The sequence below is a fragment of the Bos indicus x Bos taurus genome, chromosome 19 (genome assembly GCF_003369695.1).
Source record: "Bos indicus x Bos taurus breed Angus x Brahman F1 hybrid chromosome 19, Bos_hybrid_MaternalHap_v2.0, whole genome shotgun sequence".
Classification (NCBI taxonomy): domain Eukaryota; kingdom Metazoa; phylum Chordata; class Mammalia; order Artiodactyla; family Bovidae; genus Bos; species Bos indicus x Bos taurus.
The window spans coordinates 27238034-27261372 of record NC_040094.1 but is presented as its reverse complement, the minus strand read 5'-3'; the positions used below and the strand labels follow the sequence as shown (position 1 = coordinate 27261372).

At 38.9% G+C, this 23339-nt stretch overlaps 1 protein-coding gene across 3 annotated transcripts in view; it reads left to right on the top strand.

Moving 5' to 3' along the window:
• Positions 1-23339, top strand: part of RABEP1 (rabaptin, RAB GTPase binding effector protein 1) — a 96539-nt gene that overhangs the window by 22544 nt on the left and 50656 nt on the right. For 2 of the 3 annotated variants that reach the window (XM_027517328.1, XM_027517330.1), the window contains exon 2: positions 7301-7429. The exons of the other annotated variant lie outside the window; for it this stretch is intronic. In XM_027517328.1, the coding sequence (XP_027373129.1) occupies positions 7301-7429 (129 nt within the window). The remainder of the gene's footprint in view (positions 1-7300; positions 7430-23339) is intronic. 3 annotated transcript variants of the gene reach the window in all.

Genomic DNA, 23339 nt, shown 5'->3' with positions numbered 1-23339 from the left:
AAAAATTGAAGTATTGTTGATTTACAATGTTGTGTTAGTTTCAGGTGTACAGCACAGTGATTCAGTTGTATATATTTGCTTGTGTGTATGTATGCTTTTGCAGATTCTTTTCCCTTATAGGTTATTACAAAATATTAAGTGTAGTTCCCTGGGCTATACAGTAGGTCTTTGTTGGTTATGCATTTTATATAAGATACTGTGTATAGTCAGCTTATTTTTGAAGTTATCTTTATTGGGCCAGCAATGACAATGTGAGATCACAGCCAGTAAAAGCTAGGGTAAATTTATAGTATGTTATTAAGAGTATAGCCCCCAGATATAATGTTTCCACTAAGCTGGTATTGTGTAAGGATTAGAGTGTCCTGTTTTATGTAGAATTTTGACTACCTGTAGTGTGCAGAGAGAGCAACTGAGATCATGAAGAATTTAGACATTATTAAAGGGGGAAGAGATGTTTCATCTGGAGAAGAAAGAGGGCAAGTGTGAGATGTCAGATAATAGAAATTTTCCTCAGTGATTCTGTAGGGCAAAACTAAGATTTCTAAGGAAGATGATTTAAGGTTCTTTTAGTAAAAATAGGTATTTCTAACAGGTGACCAGTTGTTCAAGTAAAGCGGGGAGGATAATCTAATATCTCTTAATGGTGGAATTGGCTGCCCCATAAGGCAGTGAACTGAGTTGTTAGGTTTATGTTTATGTGTAAGCCATGTGATCACATGTCTGTTATAGGAATGGATTCCTGCATGAATTAGGAATTGGTGTTTCGAACTATTTTGACCTCTCTCCACTGTAAGAAGCACTTTCTCCACCACAACCCAATCATGAAATAACATATACCCATATTAAATGTGTTGCTGGTATTTCCTATTATATTTTATTATTAACTTTAAATGGCAGATTGCTAATCACTACATTGATGTAACGGCTTACTAATGGATTGACATTTAGTTTGAAATACATTGGACTATAGTAATCTATACAATCCTTATAACACTATTATCCAGTTGTTATTCCCACTCAATAATGTAAACTAAAAATTGGACCCATAAAATTCCACACTGCAAATGCCTAGAGGTTAATTAATTTTGATCATTAACATCTCTAGGGCGGTTGAAAATTAGAAAATGTTCTGTTTTTTGATTCTTCTCACCGCAGTTCTTGTCATCCCTGCGACCCATTCCCCACATCAGTTTTTTCCATCCTTAATTCTACTTTTGCCCTTTTGAAGACTCTCTTCTTAATTTTTCATTATCTCATTATCTACCTGAATTAAAATTTGTTGCCAGTTCTTTTCATTTAATATTTTTCCTGGATTTATGACAACATTTTCAAGTCATTTGCATAAACACCTAATTTTTACATGAGAAATAATTGACTTTCTTACTTGAAACCCATTATTTAAAAAATGTTATCTTTTATCTGAAATACTATAGCACCTAGTTATTTAAGAGAGTTTTAAAAAAAGAATAAAAGAGTAAAAGAAAATAAGGGTTTTCATTTTGCTTCACATAAGGAAGGCTAAAAAGATGTTCTGTGTAAACTTCATCACCAGATGTTCTTTTGTTTTAGAAATGTTTCATCTGAGTAAATGGACAGGGAGAAAGGCTGCAGTATCTTAAAGTTGTTAGAGTCAGATTTTGGAGGATTATATAAAATGAGATGACAGGCTTTCTATTATACTAAAGAATTTATGTTTATCTTTAGTATTATGGGAAAAATTATTCCCAAGTGCTGTATCTGTTTGCTCTAATACTGTCGGATGACTGGTAATGTTATTGTAGACTGCTCTACTTTACCTTCTCCTTCCCCTTCCTTACTGAGGCAAGTAATTGTGGATTTACTGAATATTTCCTAAACAAGGCATCATTCAGTGAGTGTATTTACTGCAAATAATAATAATTTTTAGTAATCCCTCAAAAGGCTGGACAGAGTTTTCAGAGTACAGGGAAGAGTTTTCAGAGTACAGGTCATTTGCCAGCTGAAAGGCCACTTCTGAAACAAAAGATTTTTGTTTTTAGCAAATTTTTTTTAATTTTAGCAAATTATTTGTCCTGGGAAAATATATGTGTAGTTTTAAAATGACTCTTTAGTGTGTTAAAATATTTTAAGACCATTGAAATAAGTTATGTGTACATTTTAGGAGCAGAGAAATTGAGATGGAGCAATAGGACAAAATTATAATCACTGAAACTTAAAAATGAAGCACCTTACTACTTTTTAATTTAAATCCAATCAAGTGTAATTTATCCTTTTGATTAACTTTGATTCAGAGAGAGAACCACTCTGAATATAATTTGGCATATATATATATCGGAGAAGGCAATGGCAACCCACTCCAGTACTCTTGCTTGGAAAATCCCGTGGACGGAGGGGCCTGGTGGGCTGCAGTCCATGGGGTTGCTAGGAGTAGGACACGACTGAGCGACTTCACTTTCACTTTTCACTTTCATGCATTGGAGAAGGAAATGGCAACCCACTCCAGTGTTCTTGCCTGGAGAATCCCAGAGTCAGGGGAGCCTGGCGGGGTGCAGTCCATGGGGTTGCTAAGAGTCGGACACGACTGAGCAACTTCACTTTGACTTTTCACTTTCATGCATTGGAGAAGGAAATGGCAACCCACTCCAGTGTTCTTGCCTGGAGAATCCCAGGGACAGGGAAGCCTGGTGGGCTGCCGTCTATGGGGTCGCACAGAGTCGGACACAACTGAAGCGACTTAGCGGCAGCAACACCCACACACACACACACACGCACACACATACACACACATATATATCCATAGATTGTATTATGTTATATATCAATATAATTTTGTGTCTTTTAATATAATTTTTCTGACTTAATATTATTCCATTGGATGGATGTACATACCTACAATACTTAATAGTTTCACTTTAAAGTCAGTGATCGGAGAAGGCAATGGCACCCCACTCCAGTACTCTTGCCTGGAAAATCCCATGGATGGAGGAGCTTGGTAGGCTGCAGTCCATGGAGTCGCTGAGGGTCGGACATGACTGAGTGACCTCACTTTCACTTTTCACTTTTATGCATTGGAGAAGGAAATGGCAACCCACTCCAGTGTTCTTGCCTGGAGAATCCCAGGGACGGGGGAGCCTGGTGGGCTGCCGTCTATGGGGTTGCACAGAGTCGGACACGACTGAAGTGACTTAGCAAAGTCAATGATATACAAATTAAGACTTCTGAGTTTCAGGAACTGTTCAGATTCTTTTGTTCCACTGGAGTTATAAATTTTTTTTTTGCTTGAAATAGGTGTTTTCCTGGATCTTAAATGTTTTTAAACAAAAAAAATTCTGATTGTAGTAACGTTTAACCTAGATTGTTTTCCACCCCCCCATTGATAATGTCTCATCAAGTTTAGTATATGTTAGAGTGTAATAGTAGGACCCAGCTTGAGGCTTTAAAATATTTCTAAATTATTACATATTTTCACATTCATGTCAAAATTAGGGAAGGAGATATATCTAACAATTATTGCACCTTTCCTTCATTTATTTACCATATTATTCTTTTCTTTTTGTATTGTTGCTTAATTCAGACACTTTTGGCAGGCAGCTATGCTCATCACTATACCACCAGTGCAGACACTTTGAATAAATGATGTAATAATTTTTCTCTTTGCATATCAAGCATTAAAAGAAGTCATTGCATAACATAGTGTGCCCCCTTTATTTTATTACTCAAAAGAAGGTAGCAGTGTACAGAATGTTTGGAATGTTTAACAGAGTCTGATATGCCAATAGCTCTCAGCTGTGAGTTACAGCAGGCTTAGTGTTGTTGAAGTTGGCATTAATGGTGGCATGTTGCTAGGATGATACATGGTAGTAGGGAATGATATGAGCTGGAAGTCTAAGCGTGGAACTGAGTCAGAATCATGAGGCTAGAAGTGACTTCTGGTCTTTTGTCAAAGCCAGTTGATCACTCTGCTGTTTTTCCTTATTCACTTAATATCATTAAATCTTACTAGTTTATAGCTAACATTTACCCATTTTTTCTAATATGCCGGGCTAAGTGGTTTTTACATGAACTATTGTTATTGTGAACTGCTAGTCGCCATGTTAAAAAAAATATTTTGTGTGATGAGATCTATTTTCAGTTTGATTTGTGGTTGGTTGCTCATGCATTATGATTTAAGAGATGCCTGTTTTTAAACTTTCTTGCCATTTTATGCAAGGTGAATTGATTTTTCCAGATGAAGCTATAGAGGCATTCTTATAAAAAGCAGTTGTTTGGGCTTTTTTATGTGTTGTAGAACAGTAGTATGTTGGAAATAGTTGAGGTGGATTTAAAAAAATTTGGGGGAGGTTTAAAATTTTTTTTATGAAAAAGAATAAGAGAGTTAGTTACTTGGTATATCCTCAAGGGGATCACGACTGCTGGAATTGAAATTTGTCCTCAGTTGTGGGGAGAGGCAGCCAGATCTGTGGGTGTGGACTGTGCCTCAACTGTAGGTCAGAGCCAGGACAGGGTGGGGAGTATTGGAAACACACTTAATCTTTCTTGGCTGTAATTTTAAAGGCTGTATTTTAGTTTTTATTGATTTATTAGCTTCAGTTTCTAAATATAATGTTGAAAGTATGGACATTTTGTGTGTGTCTGTGCACTTTAGTGGAAGGTAGTAGTGGGTGGGAGTGTAGTTTTTAGTGGCAAGTAAGAACAGAAGGATCATCTTTCTTTATTTCTCATTGCTTTTCCCTAACTCATGTTTTAATGAGTAGCTACCTGTAACTAAAACGTGAAGTGAAAAATTTGCTTAATTTATTTAACAATTGGAATCTGGACAATTAAAAATACCAAGACAAGTAAATAGTACAGAGAACTTACTTTCTTCATGATTTCAAAAGTAAATATGAAATAACTACACATTTCCCCCTTCCAGTGGATTCTCCATTCCTCTTTTTCTCTGAGGGTTAACACGTGTTCAGATGATCAGATGTCATTCTTTGCTTTGATAAAAAGATCCTAGATGCTTGCTCCTCAAAATAACTCCTTACCTTTAATGACAGGGAACTCAAAGCAGCTATCATTTTCTCTTTTTGCCATGGATTGCTTTGATGCTGTTAGATCTGTAGTGAGGCTTGACTGAAGATGTCGTGGGAGCAAATAAATACTGGTTTTAATTATTTAGTATTGAAGGAGTTGTAGAGAACTTTGAGAAGCACATGGAAGAAATTGATTAGCTGTAATCCTATATCTTGTAGACAGATCATTGCATTTTTTCCAGTCTTTTTTTTCTGGGTGCTATAAAATTATAAGCTCAATTTAATTGAGTAATAGGTTTAGAGGAGTATTATCTGGTCCCATCACTTCATGGGAAATAGATGGGGAAACAGTGGAAACAGTGTCAGACTTTATTTTTTGGGGCTCCAAAATCACTGCAGATGGTGACTGCAGCCATGAAATTCAAAGACGCTTACTCCTTGGAAGGAAAGTTATGACCAACCTAGATAGTACATTCAAAAGCAGAGACATTACTTTGCCAACAAAGATCCATCTAGTCAAGGCTATGGTTTTTCCACTGGTCGTGTGTGGATGTGAGAGTTGGACTGTGAAGAAGGCTGAGCGCCGAAGAATTGATGCTTTTGAAGTGTGGTGTTGGAGAAGACTCTTGAGAGTCCCTTGGACTGCAAGGAGATCCAACCAGTCCATTCTGAAGATCAGCCCTGGGATTTCTTTGGAAGGAATGATGCTAAAGCTGAAACTCCAGTACTTTGGCCACCTCATGCGAAGAGTTGACTCACTGGAAAAGACTCTGATGCTGGGAGGGATTGGGGGCAGGAGGAAAAGGGGACGACAGAGGATGAGATGGCTGGATGGCATCACTGACTGGATGGACATGAGTCTGAGTGAACTCCGGGAGTTGGTGATGGACAGGGAGGCCTGGTGTGCTGCGATTCATGGGGTCGCAAAGAGTCTGACACGACTGAGCAAATGACCTGAACTGAGGGCCTTCAGAGATAATATCAGATCATGGTTAAAATTTTAGTAAATTATTACCTGGTTGTAGGGATCCGAGACCTCTGCTGACCTAGGTAATTAGGTAGACGTGTTACTACTGATAACACGTAGTATTATCTCCCTTTCTGGGAGAAGGAAATGGCAACCCACTCCAGTATTCTTGCTTGGGGAATCCCGTGGACAGAGGAGCCTGGTGAGCTGCTGTCCATGGGGTCGCACAGAATCGGACACGACTGAAGTGACTTAACATGCATTCATACATTGGAGAAGGAAATGGCAACCCACTCCAGTATTCTTGCTTGGAGAATCCCTTGGACAGAGGAGCCTGGTCGGCTGCTGTCCATGGGGTTGCACGGAGTCGGACACAACTGAAGCGACTTAACATGCATACATGCATTGGAGAAGGAAATGGCAACCTGCTCCAGTATTCTTGCCTGGAGAATCCCAGGGACAGAGGAGCCTGGTGCGCTGCCATCTGTGGGGTCGCACAGAGTTGGACATGACTGAAGTGACTTAGCAGTAGTAGCAGCAGTTACTGTCGATAAGCATCCCCTGGAGCAATTAGGGTCATAGCTTTGTGGCTGGGTTGCTGTGCGGTGAAGGATTCCGCCAAGAGTTTAGATTTCCCTCTCCTTGGTTGAACCAAAATACTCTCAGGGTTTGGTCAGGATAGGTGTTTATATAATCAGCTGTGGCCAAATTATAGAGCTCCTCAAGTAAAAATGGGTCCTAGTCCCTGCCATACCATAATCAATCTAAAAACCGGATAATCTCCCAGTAATGGAGAGTTCATACAGAATTTACAGTTCTGTATCCTTTCTATATGAAAGGTTTTTTCATTATGATTTCAGTATAATGAGCCATTTTGAAAGTGGGAGAGTGGTTCAGTCTAGAATAGCTGTCCTAATCAGAGTGCCCTTTAGATTTTGCTTATAACACATGAGAGAGACAGGAACTAGCAAGATTGGCAGTGGATTTGTTTGTGGGATAAACAGCCCAAATAATCCAATATTTAACAGATCCATAAGTGGATGGACGTACTTAGTTATACAAGGGAACTTTGAAGCTTTCTTTTGGGAAATATGCTTTATGTGATTCTCCATGTATGTACTGTTTCAGCTTACAGGATTCATTCACAACGTGTGAATTAAGTTGAGTAGAAGTGTCTTTTTTGAAAAATTAGAATTTCCGGGAATATATTGGCTCTTTGGGAGAAGCTTTACCACTTGTTTCTTTATAGAAATATGCAGCTGCAATACTAATCAATTCTTGTAACTTAAATTATAAATAAAAATTATTACTTGTTAACTAGTATTTTTCTTTTCAGTTTCTCTTCAGCAGCGGGTGGCAGAATTGGAAAAAATTAATGCAGAATTTTTACGTGCAAAGCAACAGCTTGAGCAAGAATTTAATCAAAAGAGAGCAAAATTTAAAGAGTTATATTTGGCTAAAGAGGGTAAGTTTATAAGTCTCCCCCAACCCCTGTACTAAAACGGTCTTAAAATTTTTTGTCCAGTTTCTTGGTAGTATATACAACGTTAATTTTAATCACTGAATAAATCTTGATTTTATTTCTAGTTGCATTGTATAATAGAAGTCTATTTAGAGGTTAGGGTTAAGAATGAAATTGTAAAACAAGTTGAATAATGCATTATTTAGATATTTCTTTGTCTTTTGACATTAATGATATTTAATATGGTAGGCTAGATAGTCCTGGGACACAGGACTTTCAGTCCTCTTAGCACTTGGGAGATAGCCCCAGGTAAATCAGGACAGTTGGCATTCTAATAATAGCCTTAGCTGTGTTATATTAAAACTGACATTTCATGTAATTTATTCAACAAATGTTAATTATCTATTAATATGTTTAATACCTACTATTAGGTAGGCATTGTGCCTTGGTGCTGGGTATACAGAAGGGGCAAGGTTCGTGTGGCTCTTGTACTCAGAGAAGTTTAATTCTACTGAAGAAAAAAGATTAATAGTGCACTTAGTCGCTCAGTTGTGTCCGACTCTTTGTGACCCCATGGACTGTAGCCCGCAAGGCTCCTCTGTTTGTGGGATTCTCTGGGCAAGAATATTGGAGTGGGTTGCCATGCCCTCTTCCAGTGGATCTTCCCAACCCAGGGACTGAACCCAGGTCTCTTGCATTGTAGGCGGATTCCTTCCTGTCTGAGCCACCAGAGAAGCCCAAGAATACTGGAGTAGGTAGCTTCTCCCTTCTCCAGGGGATCTTCCTGACCCACAACGCTCTAAGAGATGACACCTTGCAGTGGCTTTGATTCCATGTCCCTGCCGGACTCTGCTGAGTCCCCCAAAAAGCAAAGTGTATAAGGCAAATGAACAAAGTGTATAAGGCAAATGTATGAGAGCATATCATGAGGGAACCCTACTCTGAAGGATGATGGGAATGGTTTACATTTTGGATATTGACATAGGAAGGTATAGATATGGTTTCTAGAGCCCTCTAGACCAGTGAGTGATTCTCAGAATATGATTGTGAAATAGCAGCATCACGTTAATAATCTCCTGGGGAACTTGTTAGAAGTGAAAAATTTTGGAAGCTACCCCAGACTTCTGAATCTGACACTTTGGAATTAGAGTCTATAGCAATTGATGTTTTAAGGCGTTCTCCAGTTAATTCAGATGCATATCAAATTTTGGGAATAGATGCTCTAGTATAGACCAGCAGCTTTTAGACTCTAAAGTGGATAAAAATCACCCGGAAAACTTGTTGGAACACAGTATGTTGGGCTGGAGCCTGAGAATTTGTGTTTCTAATAAACTTGTAGGGGATTGCATTACTGCCAGTCCAAGGGCTACAGTTTGAGAACCATTACTCTAGACTGGTGATCCTTCAACATTTAAGTTTATCTACTCTGTAAAATGTTTACATACACCCCTTGTTCCTTAAAAAAATTTTAATTTTAAATTTAAAAAGATTTAAAGTATGTCAATTCTATTGTACTGTTAATTCTGACAATTTAAATAAAAAAATCATGCTTTAGACATATTCAGTATAGTCAATCATAGTGATTTATGATAATATCCATCACCGATCCATTGAATTAAAAAAAATGTGAATAAATTCTTCAGCAGGAATTTTACATTTTCCCCCCTCCTTGTGTTAGTTTTAACATCTTCCTTGGAATTTTATTCTAAAAAGTGATTTTTTAGAACACAAATTTGAGTGTGCATCAGAATTTTACCTCTAGTGTTTATTTAAAGGACGATTGCTGGGCCCCACCCCTAGAGTTTCTGATTCACTAGATCTGTGGGATCCTAGACTTTGGATTTCTAGAAAGTTAACAAGGTAATGCTGATGTTGTTGGTTCAGGGACCACACTTTTGAGAACCACTAGCCTACAGTAATATTTTGTGCTTGAAAGCCATTAGAAAAATTGGTCTGATTGCTCTGCAATAAGCACATAAATTTGTTTTGTATTGCAGTATTGCTGTAATTTAAAGTATGCAAGTGATTATATCATAAATATTGTATACACTTAAAAAATAGTATGATAAGGTGTAAGAATTACTGGAAATGCAGGTCTTAAGAGATATATTGGTTCTCCTGCCCAATTAAGTCATTAAGCTCTAGTGAATATTATTAATGTCTAGAAAAAGATACATTTCAGTTTTTTTCTTTTCTTTCTTTTTTTAACTAGATATAAGTTGGAAATTCCCTGGTGGCTTAGTGGTTAGGATTCGGGGTTTAACTGCTGTGGCCCGTGTGCAATCCCTGGACAGGGAACTGAGATCCCACAAGCTGAGCAGCACGGCCTTAAAACAAAACAAAAATAGATGTAAGTTAAGCCCCTGGTCTCATAAATAAGTAGATGGAAATAGAAGTTTTTCTTTTTTTAAATAGTGATTGTTATTTTATTCTCTTAACTCTTTCTGAATTATGTGTTCAATCACCCAGTGCTCTAGCTTCAATTTTATTTTATAGATTGACAACTCAGATAGGTCTTCTTTCAGTTTTGTTGAAATAGACTTTGCAGTCCATGCATGCATGCGTGCTAAGTTGCTTCAGTCATGTCTAACTCTGTGACCCCACGGACTGTAGCCCACCAGGCTCCTCTGTCCATGGGATGCTCCAGGCATGAATACTGGAGTGGGTTGCCATGCCCTCCTCCCCAGGATCTTCCTATCTCAAGGACTGAACCCACGTCTCATGTCTCCTGCATTGGCAAGTGGGGTCTTTTACCACTAGCGCCATCTGTGTGACCTGCCAAAAGATTTGTTACCCAGTTACTAGTCATTCACTTTGTTACTGACATTGATATTTTTAAATTATTCCTCTGGTTTTATATCACGGTGGAGTTTTTACACAACAAGGCAGTGAACCATAGTAAAACTCAGGATAGGTGAAAGCCTTTCATTTGTTATGTAGGGAGAAGGGTATTAAGAAAAGAGAGGTGCAGAGAGAATCTACACATAAACACGTCTCTATTTTAGGAAAGATTTTTATGGAAGTTGAGGATCTAGAATTTGATTCCGTTAAAACACCATGTGGCTCTGAATCCCTTGGAGGATCTTTGCGTACCCACTCAGGCACATGTAACTCACTTTGAAAACCACTGTCCTGGAGTGGTGTTATTCAGACTAGGTTGTAGCTCTTTGATGGAAAGCAGAATTGAATGGGTTGTTACCAGCAGTTTTTTGAAAAGAAATACAATGGAAAATAACAGAGTACATTATTTACCTGGTAAGGTTAAGTAAGTATAATTGAACAAAATTTTCTGTTTTAGTTACATATACACATGTATGTATAGAGTTGTGTGATAAAATACATTTTTTGCTGTGAATTATGGTTAAAACAGTTTGAAAGTCACTGTTCTATAGGATGGAAGGTTGCTAGGGCTCACAGAATTCAGCCCTTGCCTTGGAAAGGTTTACTCAGTGCAGTGTGGGATTGGATGGTTTTCTCATGGGTTGCAGGAGGGCTGGCTGTTCCCTGTTAATTTTTTTTCTTCATAGGCTGACAAGGAGATGGGAAAGCTAGTGTTCCTGTCTAGGCATGGTGGTAGTCTGCAAGACACTGTCGAGGTTGGGATGAATGAGATATGGTTTTTATCTTCAAGAAAGTATAGTTTTCCTTATCTTTTCTGAAATTATAAAATTGTCTTTTCTATAAAATTCTGAAGAAATGAAAATGACTAAGAAACTCATTTCTGAAATACATGATCAATTGCAGTTTTATATCGAAGCAGCTCTGAATGTGGTTTGGTTCAAAAACATACCTGGTATGTTAAAATTGCTTTGAATACATCTAGACCCAGTAAATAATCTGTATGTATACATTTGTATCTTTACTATCTGAAGTTCTCCATGAACTTAAACTGGCCATAGAGAATAGATGAGTTAACTTTTTATGAATTTCTCTTTGAGAGTTTTTATGATCCTTTTTATGAATTTCTTTTTGAGAGTTTTAATGATCCTTTTTGACAGTTTTTAGTGTCATTTCTAAAGAAATTGCACAGTGTGTAAAAGGTAAAGGTTGTTTAGTTTATGGATGGCTTGGCTATTTGCCTAAACAAATTCAAAGATGTCCTGTAAAGCAGCAGCTCATCTTGTTGCATGAAGTATAAATCTAGTCTTCTATGATTTTCACCGGGGGTAACAGTATAAGTCATGGTTTGGTTGTGTTCAGTAGTCTTTGTATGTTGTATCTTTCAGCAGATCAGGTCACAATAACCCCAGAAGTCCAAATATTGGTATTTTTCCCAATTAGAATAGCTTTTGCTTTGGTGTTGTAATAGCTGTGCTTTCATTTATTTGGAGAGTGGCTGAAATAGAAGTGCAAATAGTACTGAGAAGAACTAACAGAGGGTATTACTTCTTGGCTCCCCTTACTGCCTTTTCCTGCCTTAACACCCATTCTTTTCCCAGATGACATCAACTGGGAATGTTATAAATACTTAAAAATTCTGTTACTTTTCTGCTGAGATTGAAAAAGGGATTGAACTTTCTAAAGACAGTTTCTGATTTAGGTTTCTCCTTTAACCAGTTTCAGTACAAAGCTTGGCACTGCAACAGTGTTTGTGTGTTGGAAATCCTCAGTTTTGAGCAATGAGTAAGAGCCTGTTATACAAGGAATCAAACAAAAGGCCATAGAGTTCTCAATTTGAAGGAGAATAGTAGAAATGGAGCTCATGTTAATCACCAGAAGACAGTGAAGTTTTCTAGTGGTGTTCAAAATTGATTTTGTACATGGTCATTACTTATATAAAGCTCTGATGCCAACTAACCAGAGCAATAGTTAAAAGCTTGGTTTAGGAAGATACATAAAAAGAATTCCAGGAGAAGAGAATAGAGGGAATAGTAAAGAATATTTGAGGAGATAATGACTGGAATTTTTCAAGCATTAAGAAACAGAAGTGTGTCTTCAACATAAGTATGGAGTACCAAGTAGGGTAAATAACAGTAAATTTATACTTTAAAGATATAACAATTTTGAGCAATGAAATTTTAAAAAGCTAGCAATGATGTACCCAGGAAACCAAAAAATACAGTCTTTTATATTCATCGGTTCAGTTGCTCAGTCGTGTCCGACTCTTTGCGACTCCATGGACTGCAGCACGCCAGGCCTCCCTGTCCATCACCAGTTCCCAGAGTTTACTGAAACTCATGTCCATCGAGTCGGTGATGCCATCCAACCATCTCATCCTCTGTCGTCCCCTTCTCCTCCCACCTTCAATCTTTCCCAGCATCAGGGTGTTTTCCAATGAGTCAGTTCTTTGCATCAGGTGGCCAAAGTATTGGAGCTTCAGCTTCAGCATCAGTCCTTCCAATGAATATTCAGGACTGATTTTCTTTAGGATGGACCAGTTGGGTCTCCTTGCAGTCCGAGGGGCTCTTAAGTGTCTTCTCCAACACCACAGTTCAAAAGCATCAATTCTTCGGAGCTCAGCTTTCCTTATAGTCCAACTCTCACATCCATACATGACTGCTGGAAAAACCAGAGCTTTGACTAGACGGACCTTTGCTGGCAAAGTAATGTCTCTGCTTTTTAATATGCTGTCTAGGTTGGTCATAACTTTTCTCCCAAGGAGCAAGCTCTTTTAATTTCATGGCTGCAATCACCATCTGCAGGGATTTTGGAGCCCCCAAAACTAAAGTCTGTCCCTGTTTCCACTGTTTCCCCATATATTTGCCATGAAGTGATGGAACCAGATGTCATGATCTTAGTTTTCTGAATGTTGAGTTTTAAGCCAACTTTTTCACTCTCCTCATTCACTTTTATCAAGAGGCTCTTTAGTTCTTGGCTTTCTGCCATACGTGTGGGTCATAAGGAGCACTTAAAAAATTATGTATATCTCAAAGGAATACTTTACATATTTTAAATGTCAAGCTACTTATCATGTTTTCTTACCTAATGCAGTTAGAAAAATTTTAAACAATGTAAATTTTTTTTAAAAGTTTGGAAACTAAGAATGCATTCTTATTGTTCATAAGTTAAAGAGGAAATCGTAATGAAGACTGTAAACTACTTATAATACAGTGAAGATACTTGTGGGATGCAGCTAAAACAGTACTTTGCAAGTAAGCTTATAACTTTAAAAACATTTATTAAAAGATGTGAAGATGTAAGAAAGTGAAACTAAGTGATCTAAATGTTCAACTTCAAAAGCTAGAAAAAGAGTGAACTCAAAGAAAATACAAGAAATAAAGCAACAGAAATGGAAAGTGAAGTTGAGTTAAGCTCAATAAAGTCAAAAGCACATGTTTTGGATGTACTTTGAAAAGATAAGAGTGTTCATGCTGCTGCTGCTGCTGCTAAGTCGCTTCAGTCGTGTCCGACTCTGTGTGACACCATAGGTGGCAGCCCACCAGGCTCCCCCGTCCCTGGGATTCTCCAGGCAAGAACACTGGAGTGGGTTGCCATTTCCTTCTCCAGTGCATGAAAGTGAAAAGTGAAAGTGAAGTCGCTCAGTCGTGTCCGACTCTTCGCAACCCCATGGACTGCAGCCTACCAGGCTCCTCCGTCCATGGGATTTTCCAGGCAAGAGTACTGGAATGGGGTGCCATTGCCTTCTCCGAAGACTGTTCATCAGTTCAATTCAGTCGCTCAGTTGTGTCTGACTCTTTGCGACCCCATGAATCGCAGCACACCAGGCCTCCCTGTCCATCACCAACTCCTGGAGTTCACTCAGACTCACGTCCATCTAGTCAGCGATGCCATCCAGCCATCTCATCCTCTGTCGTCCCCTTTTCCTCCTGCCCCCAATCCCTCCCAGCATCAGAGTCTCTTCCAGTGAGTCAACTCTTCGCATGAGGTGGCCAAAGTACTGGAGTTTCAGCTTTAGCATCATTCCTTCCAAAGAAATCCCAGGGCTGATCTCCTTCAGAATGGACTGGTTGGATCTCCTTGCAGTCCAAGGGACTCTCAAGAGTCTTCTCCAACACCACAGTTCAAAAGCATCAATTTTTCAGCGCTCAGCCTTCTTCACAGTCCAACTCTCACATCCATACATGACCACAGGAAAAACCATAGCCTTGACTAGACGAACCTTTGTTGGCAAAGTAATGTCTCTGCTTTTGAATGTGCTATCTAGGTTGGTCATAACTTTCCTTCCAAGGAGTAAGTGTCTTTTAATTTCATGGCTGCAGTCACCATCTGTAGTGATTTTGGAGCCCACAAAAACACAGTCTGACACTGTTTCCACTGTTTCCCCGTTTATTTCCCATGAAGTGATGGGACTGGATGCCATGATCTTCGTTTTCTGAATGTTGAGTTTTAAGCCAACTTTTTCACTCTCCTCTTTCACCTTCATCAAGAGGCTTTTTAATTCCTCTTCACTTTCTGCCATAAGGGTGGTGTCATCTGCATATCTGAGGTTATTGATATTTCTCCTGGCAATCTTGATTCCAGCTTGTGTTTCTTCCAGTCCAGCATTTCTCATGATGTACTCTGCATATAAGTTAAATAAGCAGGGTGACAATATACAGCCTTGACGTACTCCTCTTCCTATTTGGAACCAGTCTAACTGGTGGGTCATGGTGGAGAGGTCTGACAGATTGTGGTCCACTGGGGAAGGGAAGGGCAAACTACTTCAGTATTCTTGCCTTTAGAACCCCATGAACAGTATGAAAAGGCAAAATGATAGGATACTGAAAGAGGAACTCCCCAGGTCAGTAGGTGCCCAATATACTACTGGAGATCAGTGGAGAAATAACTCCAGAAAGAATGAAGGGATGGAGCCAAAGCAAAAACAGTATCCAATTGTGGATGTGACTGGTGATAGAAGCAAGGTCCGATGCTGTAAAGAGCAATATTGCATAGGAACCTGGAATGTCAGGTCCATGAATCAAGGCAAATTGGAAGTGGTCAAACAAAAGATGGCAAGAGTGAATGTTGACATTCTAGGAACCAGCGAACTGAAATGGACTGGAATGGTGAATTTAACTCATATGACCATTATATCTACTACTGCAGGCAGGAATCCCTCAGAAGAAATGGAGTAGCCATCATGGTCAACAAAAGAGTTCGAAATGCAGTACTTGGATGCAATCTCAAAAACGACAGAATGATCTCTGTTCAGTTCCAAGGCAAACCATTCAATATCACAGTAATCCAAGTCTATGCCCCAACCAGTAATGCTGAAGAAGCTGAAGTTGAACGATTCTATGAAGACCTACAAGACCTTTTAGAACTAATACCCAAAAAAGATGTCCTTTTCATCATAGGGGACTGGAATGCAAAAGTAGGAAGTCAAGAAACACCTGGAGTAACAAGCAAATTTGGCCTTGGAATACGGAATGAAGCAGGGCAAAGACTAACAGAGTTTTAAAAGAAAATGCACTGGTCATAGCAAACACCCTTTTCCAACAATACAAGAGAAGATTCTACACATGGACATCGCCAGATGGTCAACACCGAAATCAGATTGATTATATTCTTTGCAGCCAAAGATGGAGAAGCTCTATACAGTCAACAAAAACAAGACCAGGAGCTGACTGTGGCTCAGACCATGAACTCCTTATTGCCAAATTCAGACTGAAATTGAAGAAAGTAGGGAAAACCACTAGACCATTCAGGTATGACCTAAATCAAATCCCTTATGATTATACAGTGGAAGTGAGAAATAGATTTAAGGGCCTAGATCTGATAGAGTGCCTGATGAGGTTCGTGACATTGTACAGGAGACAGGGATCAAGACCATCCCCATGGAAAAGAAATGCAAAAAAGCAAAATGGCTGTCTGAGGAGGCCTTACAAATAGCTGTGAAAAGAAGAGAAGTGAAAAGCAAAGGAGAAAAGGAAAGATATAAGCATCTGAATGCAGAGTTCCAAAGAATAGCAAGAAAAGATAAGAAAGCCTTCTTCAGCGATCAATGCAAATAAATAGAAGAAAACAACAGAATGGGAAAGACTAGAGATCTCTTCAAGAAAATCAGAGATACCAAAGGAACATTTCATGCAAAGATGGGCTCGATAAAGGACAGAAATGGTATGGACCTAACAGAAGCAGAAGAGGTTAAGAAGAGGTGGCAAGAATACACAGAACTGTACAAAAAAGATCTTCATGACCCAGATAATCACAATGGTGTGATCACTGACCTAGAGCCAGACATCCTGGAATGTGAAGTCAAGTGGGCCTTAGAAAGCATCACTATGAACAAAGCTAGTGGAGGTGATGGGATTCCAGTTGAGCTATTCCAAATGCTGAAAGATGATGCTGTGAAAGTGCTGCACTCAATATGCCAGCACATTTGGAAAACTCAGTAGTGGCCACAGGACTGGAAAAGGTCAGTTTTTATTCCAATCCCAAAGAAAGGCAATGCCAAAGAATGCTTAAACTACCGCACAATTGCACTCATCTCATACGCTAGTAAAGTAATGCTCAAAATTCTCCAAGCCAGGCTTGGAGATGTTCAAGCTGGTTTTAGAAAAGGCAGAGGAACCAGAGACCAAATTGCCAACATCTGCTGGATCATCGAAAAAGCAAGAGAATTCCAGAAAAACATCTATTTCTGCTTTATTGACTATGCCAACGCCTTTGACTGTATGGATTACAGTAAACTGTGGAAAATTCTGAAAGAGATGGGAATACCAGACCACCTGACCTGCCTCTTGAGAAATTTGTGTGCAGGTCAGGAAGCAACAGTTAGAACTGGACATGGAACAACAGACTGGTTCCAAATAGGAAAAGGAGTACGTCACGGCTCTATATTGTCACCCTGCTTATTTAACTTATATGCAGAGTACATCATGAGAAATGCTGAACTGGAAGAAGCACAAGCTGGAATCAAGATTTCCAGGAGAAGAGTGTTCATAGTAGCACTATATTTTTAAAAATTAAAAAAAATTAAGTATAGTTGATTTACAGGGTTGTGTTTTTGGTATACAACAAAGTGATTCAGTTATACATGTATATTCTTTTTCATGATACTTTCCATTTTGGTTTATTATAGGATATTGAATATAATTCCCAGTGTTATACAGTAGGACCTTGTTGTTTATTTTATGTATAGTGGTTTGTATCTGCTAATCCGAAACTCTTAATTTATCCCTACCCCAGCACCTGTCCCCTTTAGTAACTATACATTTGTTTTGTATGTGTGAGTCTGTTGTGTAAATAAGTTCATTTGTTTCATATTTTAGATTCCACATATAAGGGCCAATCCATCAGGAAGACAAAATAGTTATATACACATCTACCTACAGAATCCCACAATACAGGAAACAAGCTGACAGAAATGAAAGGAGAAAAATACAGTTTTACAGTAAGATTATATTTTTTTAGTACTCCACTTTCATTAATGAGTAGAATAATAACGAGATCAACAAGGAAGTAGAGGATTAAGTATAAAAGGATTGATAATACAGTGTTTGCTCTCTGATCACAATGGAATGAAATTTGGGAAACTCACAAATATGTGGAAATTTGGTGATATACTCCTGAGTTATCAATAACTGAAAGAAGAAAACACAAAGAAAATTAGAAAATACTTCAAGATAAATGGAATTCTAGACATGCCATGCCAATCCTTATGAAATGCAGCTGCATCAGTCCTTAGACATCAGATCAGATCAGATCAGCCACTCAGTCGTGTCCAACTCTTTGCGACCCCATGAATCACAGCACGCCAGGCCTCCCTGTCCATCACCAACTCCCGGAGTTCACTGAGACTCACGTCCATCGAGTCAGCGATGCCATCCAGCCATCTCATCCTCTGTCGACCCCTTCTCCTCTTGCCCCCAATCCCTCCCAGCATCAGAGTCTTTTCCAATGAGTCAACTCTTCGCATGAGGTGGCCAAAGTATTGGAGTGTCAGCTTCAGCATCATTCCTTCCAAAGAAATCCCAGGGCTGATCTCCTTCAGAATGGACTGGTTGGATCTCCTTGCAGTCCAAGGGACTCTCAAGAGTCTTCTCCAACACCACAGTTCAAAAGCATCAATTCTTTGATGCTCAGCCTTCTTCATAGTCCAACTCTCACATCCATACATGACCACAGGAAAAACCATAGCCTTGACTAGACGGACCTTTGTTGGCAAAGTAATGTCTCTGCTTTTGAATATGCTATCTAGGTTGGTCATAACTTTCCTTCCAAGGAGTAAGCGTCTTTTAATTTCATGGCTGCAGTCACCATCTGTAGTGATTTTGGAGCCCAGAAAAATAGTCTGACACTGTTTCCACTGTTTCCCTATCTATTTCCCATGAAGTGGTGGGACTGGATGCTATGATCTTCGTTTTCTGAATGTTGAGCTTTAAGCCAACTTTTTCACTCTCCACTTTCACTTTCATCAAGAGGCTTTTGAGTTCCTCTTCACTTTCTGCCGTAGAATGTTGAGCTTTAAGCCAACTTTTTCACTCTCCACTTTCACTTTCATCAAGAGGCTTTTGAGTTCCTCTTCACTTTCTGCCGTAAGGGTGGTATCATCTGCATATCTGAGGTTATTGATATTTCTCCTGGAAACCTTGATTCCAGTTTGTGTTATGTAACTATAAATGCTTGTATTAAAGATTAAATATTTCAAATCTGTAATCTTTCACTTTGTAACACTGGAAGACGTGTTAATGAAGCCTAAAGCAAGTAGAAAGAAGGAATTAATGAGGATTAGAGTAAAAATCAGTGAAATAGAGAATAGAAAATCGGTGAAACTGTTAATGCTTTCTTTGGAAAGACCAACAACTTGATAAATCTTTAGCTAGATTGACCAGTAAATGAATACCAGGTCCATTACTACTGACCTTACAGAAATTTTAAAAAGTACAAGGCAAAGTAATGTTTCTGCTTTTTAATATGCTGTCTAGGTTTGTCATAGCTTTCCTTTCAAGGAGCAGGAGCAAGCGTCTTTTAATTTCGTGGCTGTAGCCACCATCTGCAGTGACTTTGGAGCCCCCCAAAAATAAAGTCTGTCATTGTTTGCCCATCTATTTGCCATGAAGTGATATTATAGTAGAAGAGGGGCTTCCCAGGTGGCACTAGAGGTAAAGAACTCGCCTGCCAATGCAGGAAACATAAGACATACGGGTTTGATCCCTGGGTCAGGAAGATCCCCTGGAGAAGGAAATGGCAACCCACTCCAGTTTTCTTGCTGGAGAATCCTGTGGACAGAAGAGCCTGGAGGGCTACAGTTTTATGTGGTCACAGAGTCAGACACAACGGAAGCAACTGAGCATGCATAGTAGACAGAAGCACTTGCATACTCATTTTGAGAGGCTAGTATTATCCTGATATCAAAACAATATGGACATCACAAGAAGAAAGCAAAACCAAGAAACTACAGACCAGTATCCCAATATAGCTGCGTAAATCCTCAGCAAAATACTAGCAAGCCAAATTCAGCTGCACATAAAAAGAATTACACAGGGCTGCAATAGAGAAACAGACATAGAGAACAGACTAATGGACATGGGGAGAGGGGAGGAGAGGGTGAGATGTATGGAAATGCATGGAAACTTATATTACCATATGTAAAATAGACAGCCAATGGGAATTTGCTGTATGTCTCAGGAAATTAAAAACAGAGACTCTGTATCAACCTAGAGGGGTGGGATGGGGCAGGAGAAGGAAGGGAGGTTCAAGAGGAAGGGGATATATGTATACTTACGGCTGATTCTTGTTGAGATTTGACAGAAAACATAAAAATTCTGTAAAGCAATTATCCTTCAATTAAAAAATAAGTAAATTTTAAAAAATTCCATGCACGACTAAACAGTATTTATCTTAACAGTATAAAGTTGGTTCAGCACCTGAGAATCAGTTAATGTAATGTACCACTTTATTAGGATAAAAAACAAAATATGATCTTCTCTAAAGCATTTGACATAGTTCAACACCCTTTTATGGTGTTGAATAAAAATTCCAGACTAGTAGTAGAAGGAAACTTCCACGTGATAAAGGGCATCACAAAACCCCGTAGATAGTTATCTTTGTTGTTGTTTAGTCACTAAGTCATGTCCACCTGTTTTGTGAGCCCATGGACAATAGCCTGCCAGGCCCCTCTGTCCATGGGATTTCCCAGGCAAGAATGCTGGAGTGGGTTGCCATTTCCTTCTCCAGGGGATCTTCCCAACCCAGGGATCGAACCCAAGTCTCCTGCATTGCAGGTGATTCCTTTACCATCTGAGCCACAGGAATGTTAAATGGTCTAGTAACTGTAAAATAGTCTTTCAGTTTCTCAAATGGTTAAACATAAGAGTTACCATTTGAACCAACAATTCCACTCCTAGGTTTATACAAGAGAAGGGAAAACATAGCCATACATAAACTTCTATGTGAATTTCCATAGCAGCATTATTCATAGTAGTCAAAAAGTCAGAAACAACCCAGATATCCACCAATTAATATGTGAATTAACAAATAGTTTTTGTTTTCCTCCATAAAAAAAAATGAAGTACTTAGATTACAACGTAGATGAACTTTAAAAAAATTATGCTAAGTGACAGAAGCTAATCACAAGTATGTATGGTTCCACTTATATGAAATGTTCAGAATAGGTGATAGGGATAGAAAGAAAGTGAAAAGAAACTAAAGAGCCTCTGGATGAAAGTGAAAGAGGAGAGTGAAAAAGCTGGCTTAAAACAGCATTCAAAAAACGAAGATCATGGCATCTGGTTCCATCAATTCATGGCAAATAGGTGGGGAAACAATGGAAACACTGACAAACTTTATTTTCTTGGGCTCTAAAATCACTCCAAAATCACATGGTGACTACAGCCATGAAATTAAAAGACGCTTGCTCCTTGGAAGAAAAGCTATGACCAACCTAGACAGCATATTAAAAAACAGAGACATGACATTACCAGCAAAGGTCCATCTAGTCAAAGCTCTGGTTTTTCCAGTAGTCATGTATGGATGTGAGAGTTGGACTATAAAGAAAGCTGAGCGCCGAAGAATTGATGCTTTTGAACTGTGGTGTTGGAGAAGACTCTTGAGAGTCCCTTGGACTGCAAGGAGATCCAACCAGTCCATCCTAAAGGAGATCAGTCCTGAATATTTTTGGAAGGACTGAAGCTGAAACTCCAATACTTTGGCCACCTCATGCGAAGAATCACTGGGAAAGACCCTGATGCGGGGCATGATTGAAGGCAGGAGGAGAAGGGGACAACAGAGGATGAGATGGTTGGATGGCATCACTGACTTGATGGACATGAGTTTGAGCAAGCTCCGGGAGTTGGTGATAGGCAGGGAAGCCTGGCGTGCTGCAGTCCATGGGGTTGCAAAGAGTCAGACATGACTGAGCAACTGAACTGAGGGATAGAATGTAGATTAGTGGTTGCCTGGAACTGCAGAGTTGGAGGATTGGGGAAGTGATAAAGAGTACTGGATTTCTTTATGGGGTGATTAAAATGTTCCAAAGCTGATTGTGGTTATGGTTGCAGAAGTCTATGCATATATTAAAGCAATGAGCTATCACTGCACACCTGTTAAAATGGCTCAAATATAAAACACAACACCCAAAGCTACTGAGGTAGAGCCACAGGAACTTTGATTCATTACTGATGGGAATGCAGAATGGTGCAGCCACTTTGGAAGACAGTTTGGCAGTTTCTTATAAAACTAAACATACTCTTAGCATATGATTCAGCTGTTTTGCTCCTTGGTATTTACCTAAATGAATTGAAAATGTACATCCATGAAAAACCAGCACAGAGATGTTTATAGCAACTTTATTCATAATTGCCCAAACGTGGAAGCCCCCAAATGTCCTTCAGTAGATGAGCCGATACACTGTGATACAGTGGAATATTATTCAGTGTGAAAAGGAAATGAGCACTCAAGTTATGAAAATTCATAGAGGAATTGACAATGTGTGTGAGTTTCTGGAAAAGGCAAAACTATGGAGACAGTTAAAAAAAAAAAAGCTAAGTGGTTGCCAGAGGTTAGGAGGATAGGAGAAATGACTAAGCAATACAGAGAGGATTTTTAGGCCAGTGAAACTTTTCTGTATGATAAAGAGTGGTGGCTACATATTATCATACAGTATCCTAATGTAAACTGTGGACTTCAGCTGGCAAGGATGTGCCATTGTAAGTCCAGAGATTGTGATAAATGTACTGCTGTTGTGGGGGATGTTAACAGTACAGGAAGTTGAACCTGAGGGTGCAAGGCATTTATGGGAACTCAGTACTTTTCTGCTCAGTTTTGCTATGAACCCAACATTGCTGTTAAAAATAAAGTTTATTAGTTAAAAAAAATATCTGGTACTTACCTCAGAATAGTAAGTTGTAGAATGCAAACTGGTGGTTGGGACAAGATTGCCTGTGGCTGTATGGTGACTGGGTCTGAATGATTGGTACATAAGGCTTTAATGATCATTTTAATACCTGGGAAGGCAGGTCCGTCCCTCCACTTTATTCAAAACTGTGATGGGCTTTTAAAATTATTTACTGTGGGAAGTGTTAGGCATATGTAAGAGTAGGCTAAATGTTATGAATAGTGCTGTATTAAACAGTTTATTATTGGTGTGAGAATAGACAAATAGGCCATATTTATAGAATAGAGGCTTCATAATCAGACCCTCATATATGTGGAAATTTGATATATGACATAGCATTATAAAATTGGGGAGACTGGGGCAAGGGTTTAGAACAAGGGGAAGATCTGTATAGAAAAAGTAGATTCCTGGCTCACACCTGAATGCCCATGAACTGTGATAGCTGATCTATTCATATTGTGGTATTGCAATTAGTGAATGAGGTAGTTGCATGTATTAGCAGTCTCAAAAACTGAGAGATGTGAGGTAATTGTAGTAGAATACTGTGTTACAAGAGCATTAAGGTTTAAAAACCTGCAACATAAAGGTGTAAAATATGCATGGTAATAATAGCTCCAAATTCCTGATCATTGTTACCTCTGAATAGTGTATTTGTATGTTTTATTTCTTAAGGTTAAAAAGAAATTGAAGCAG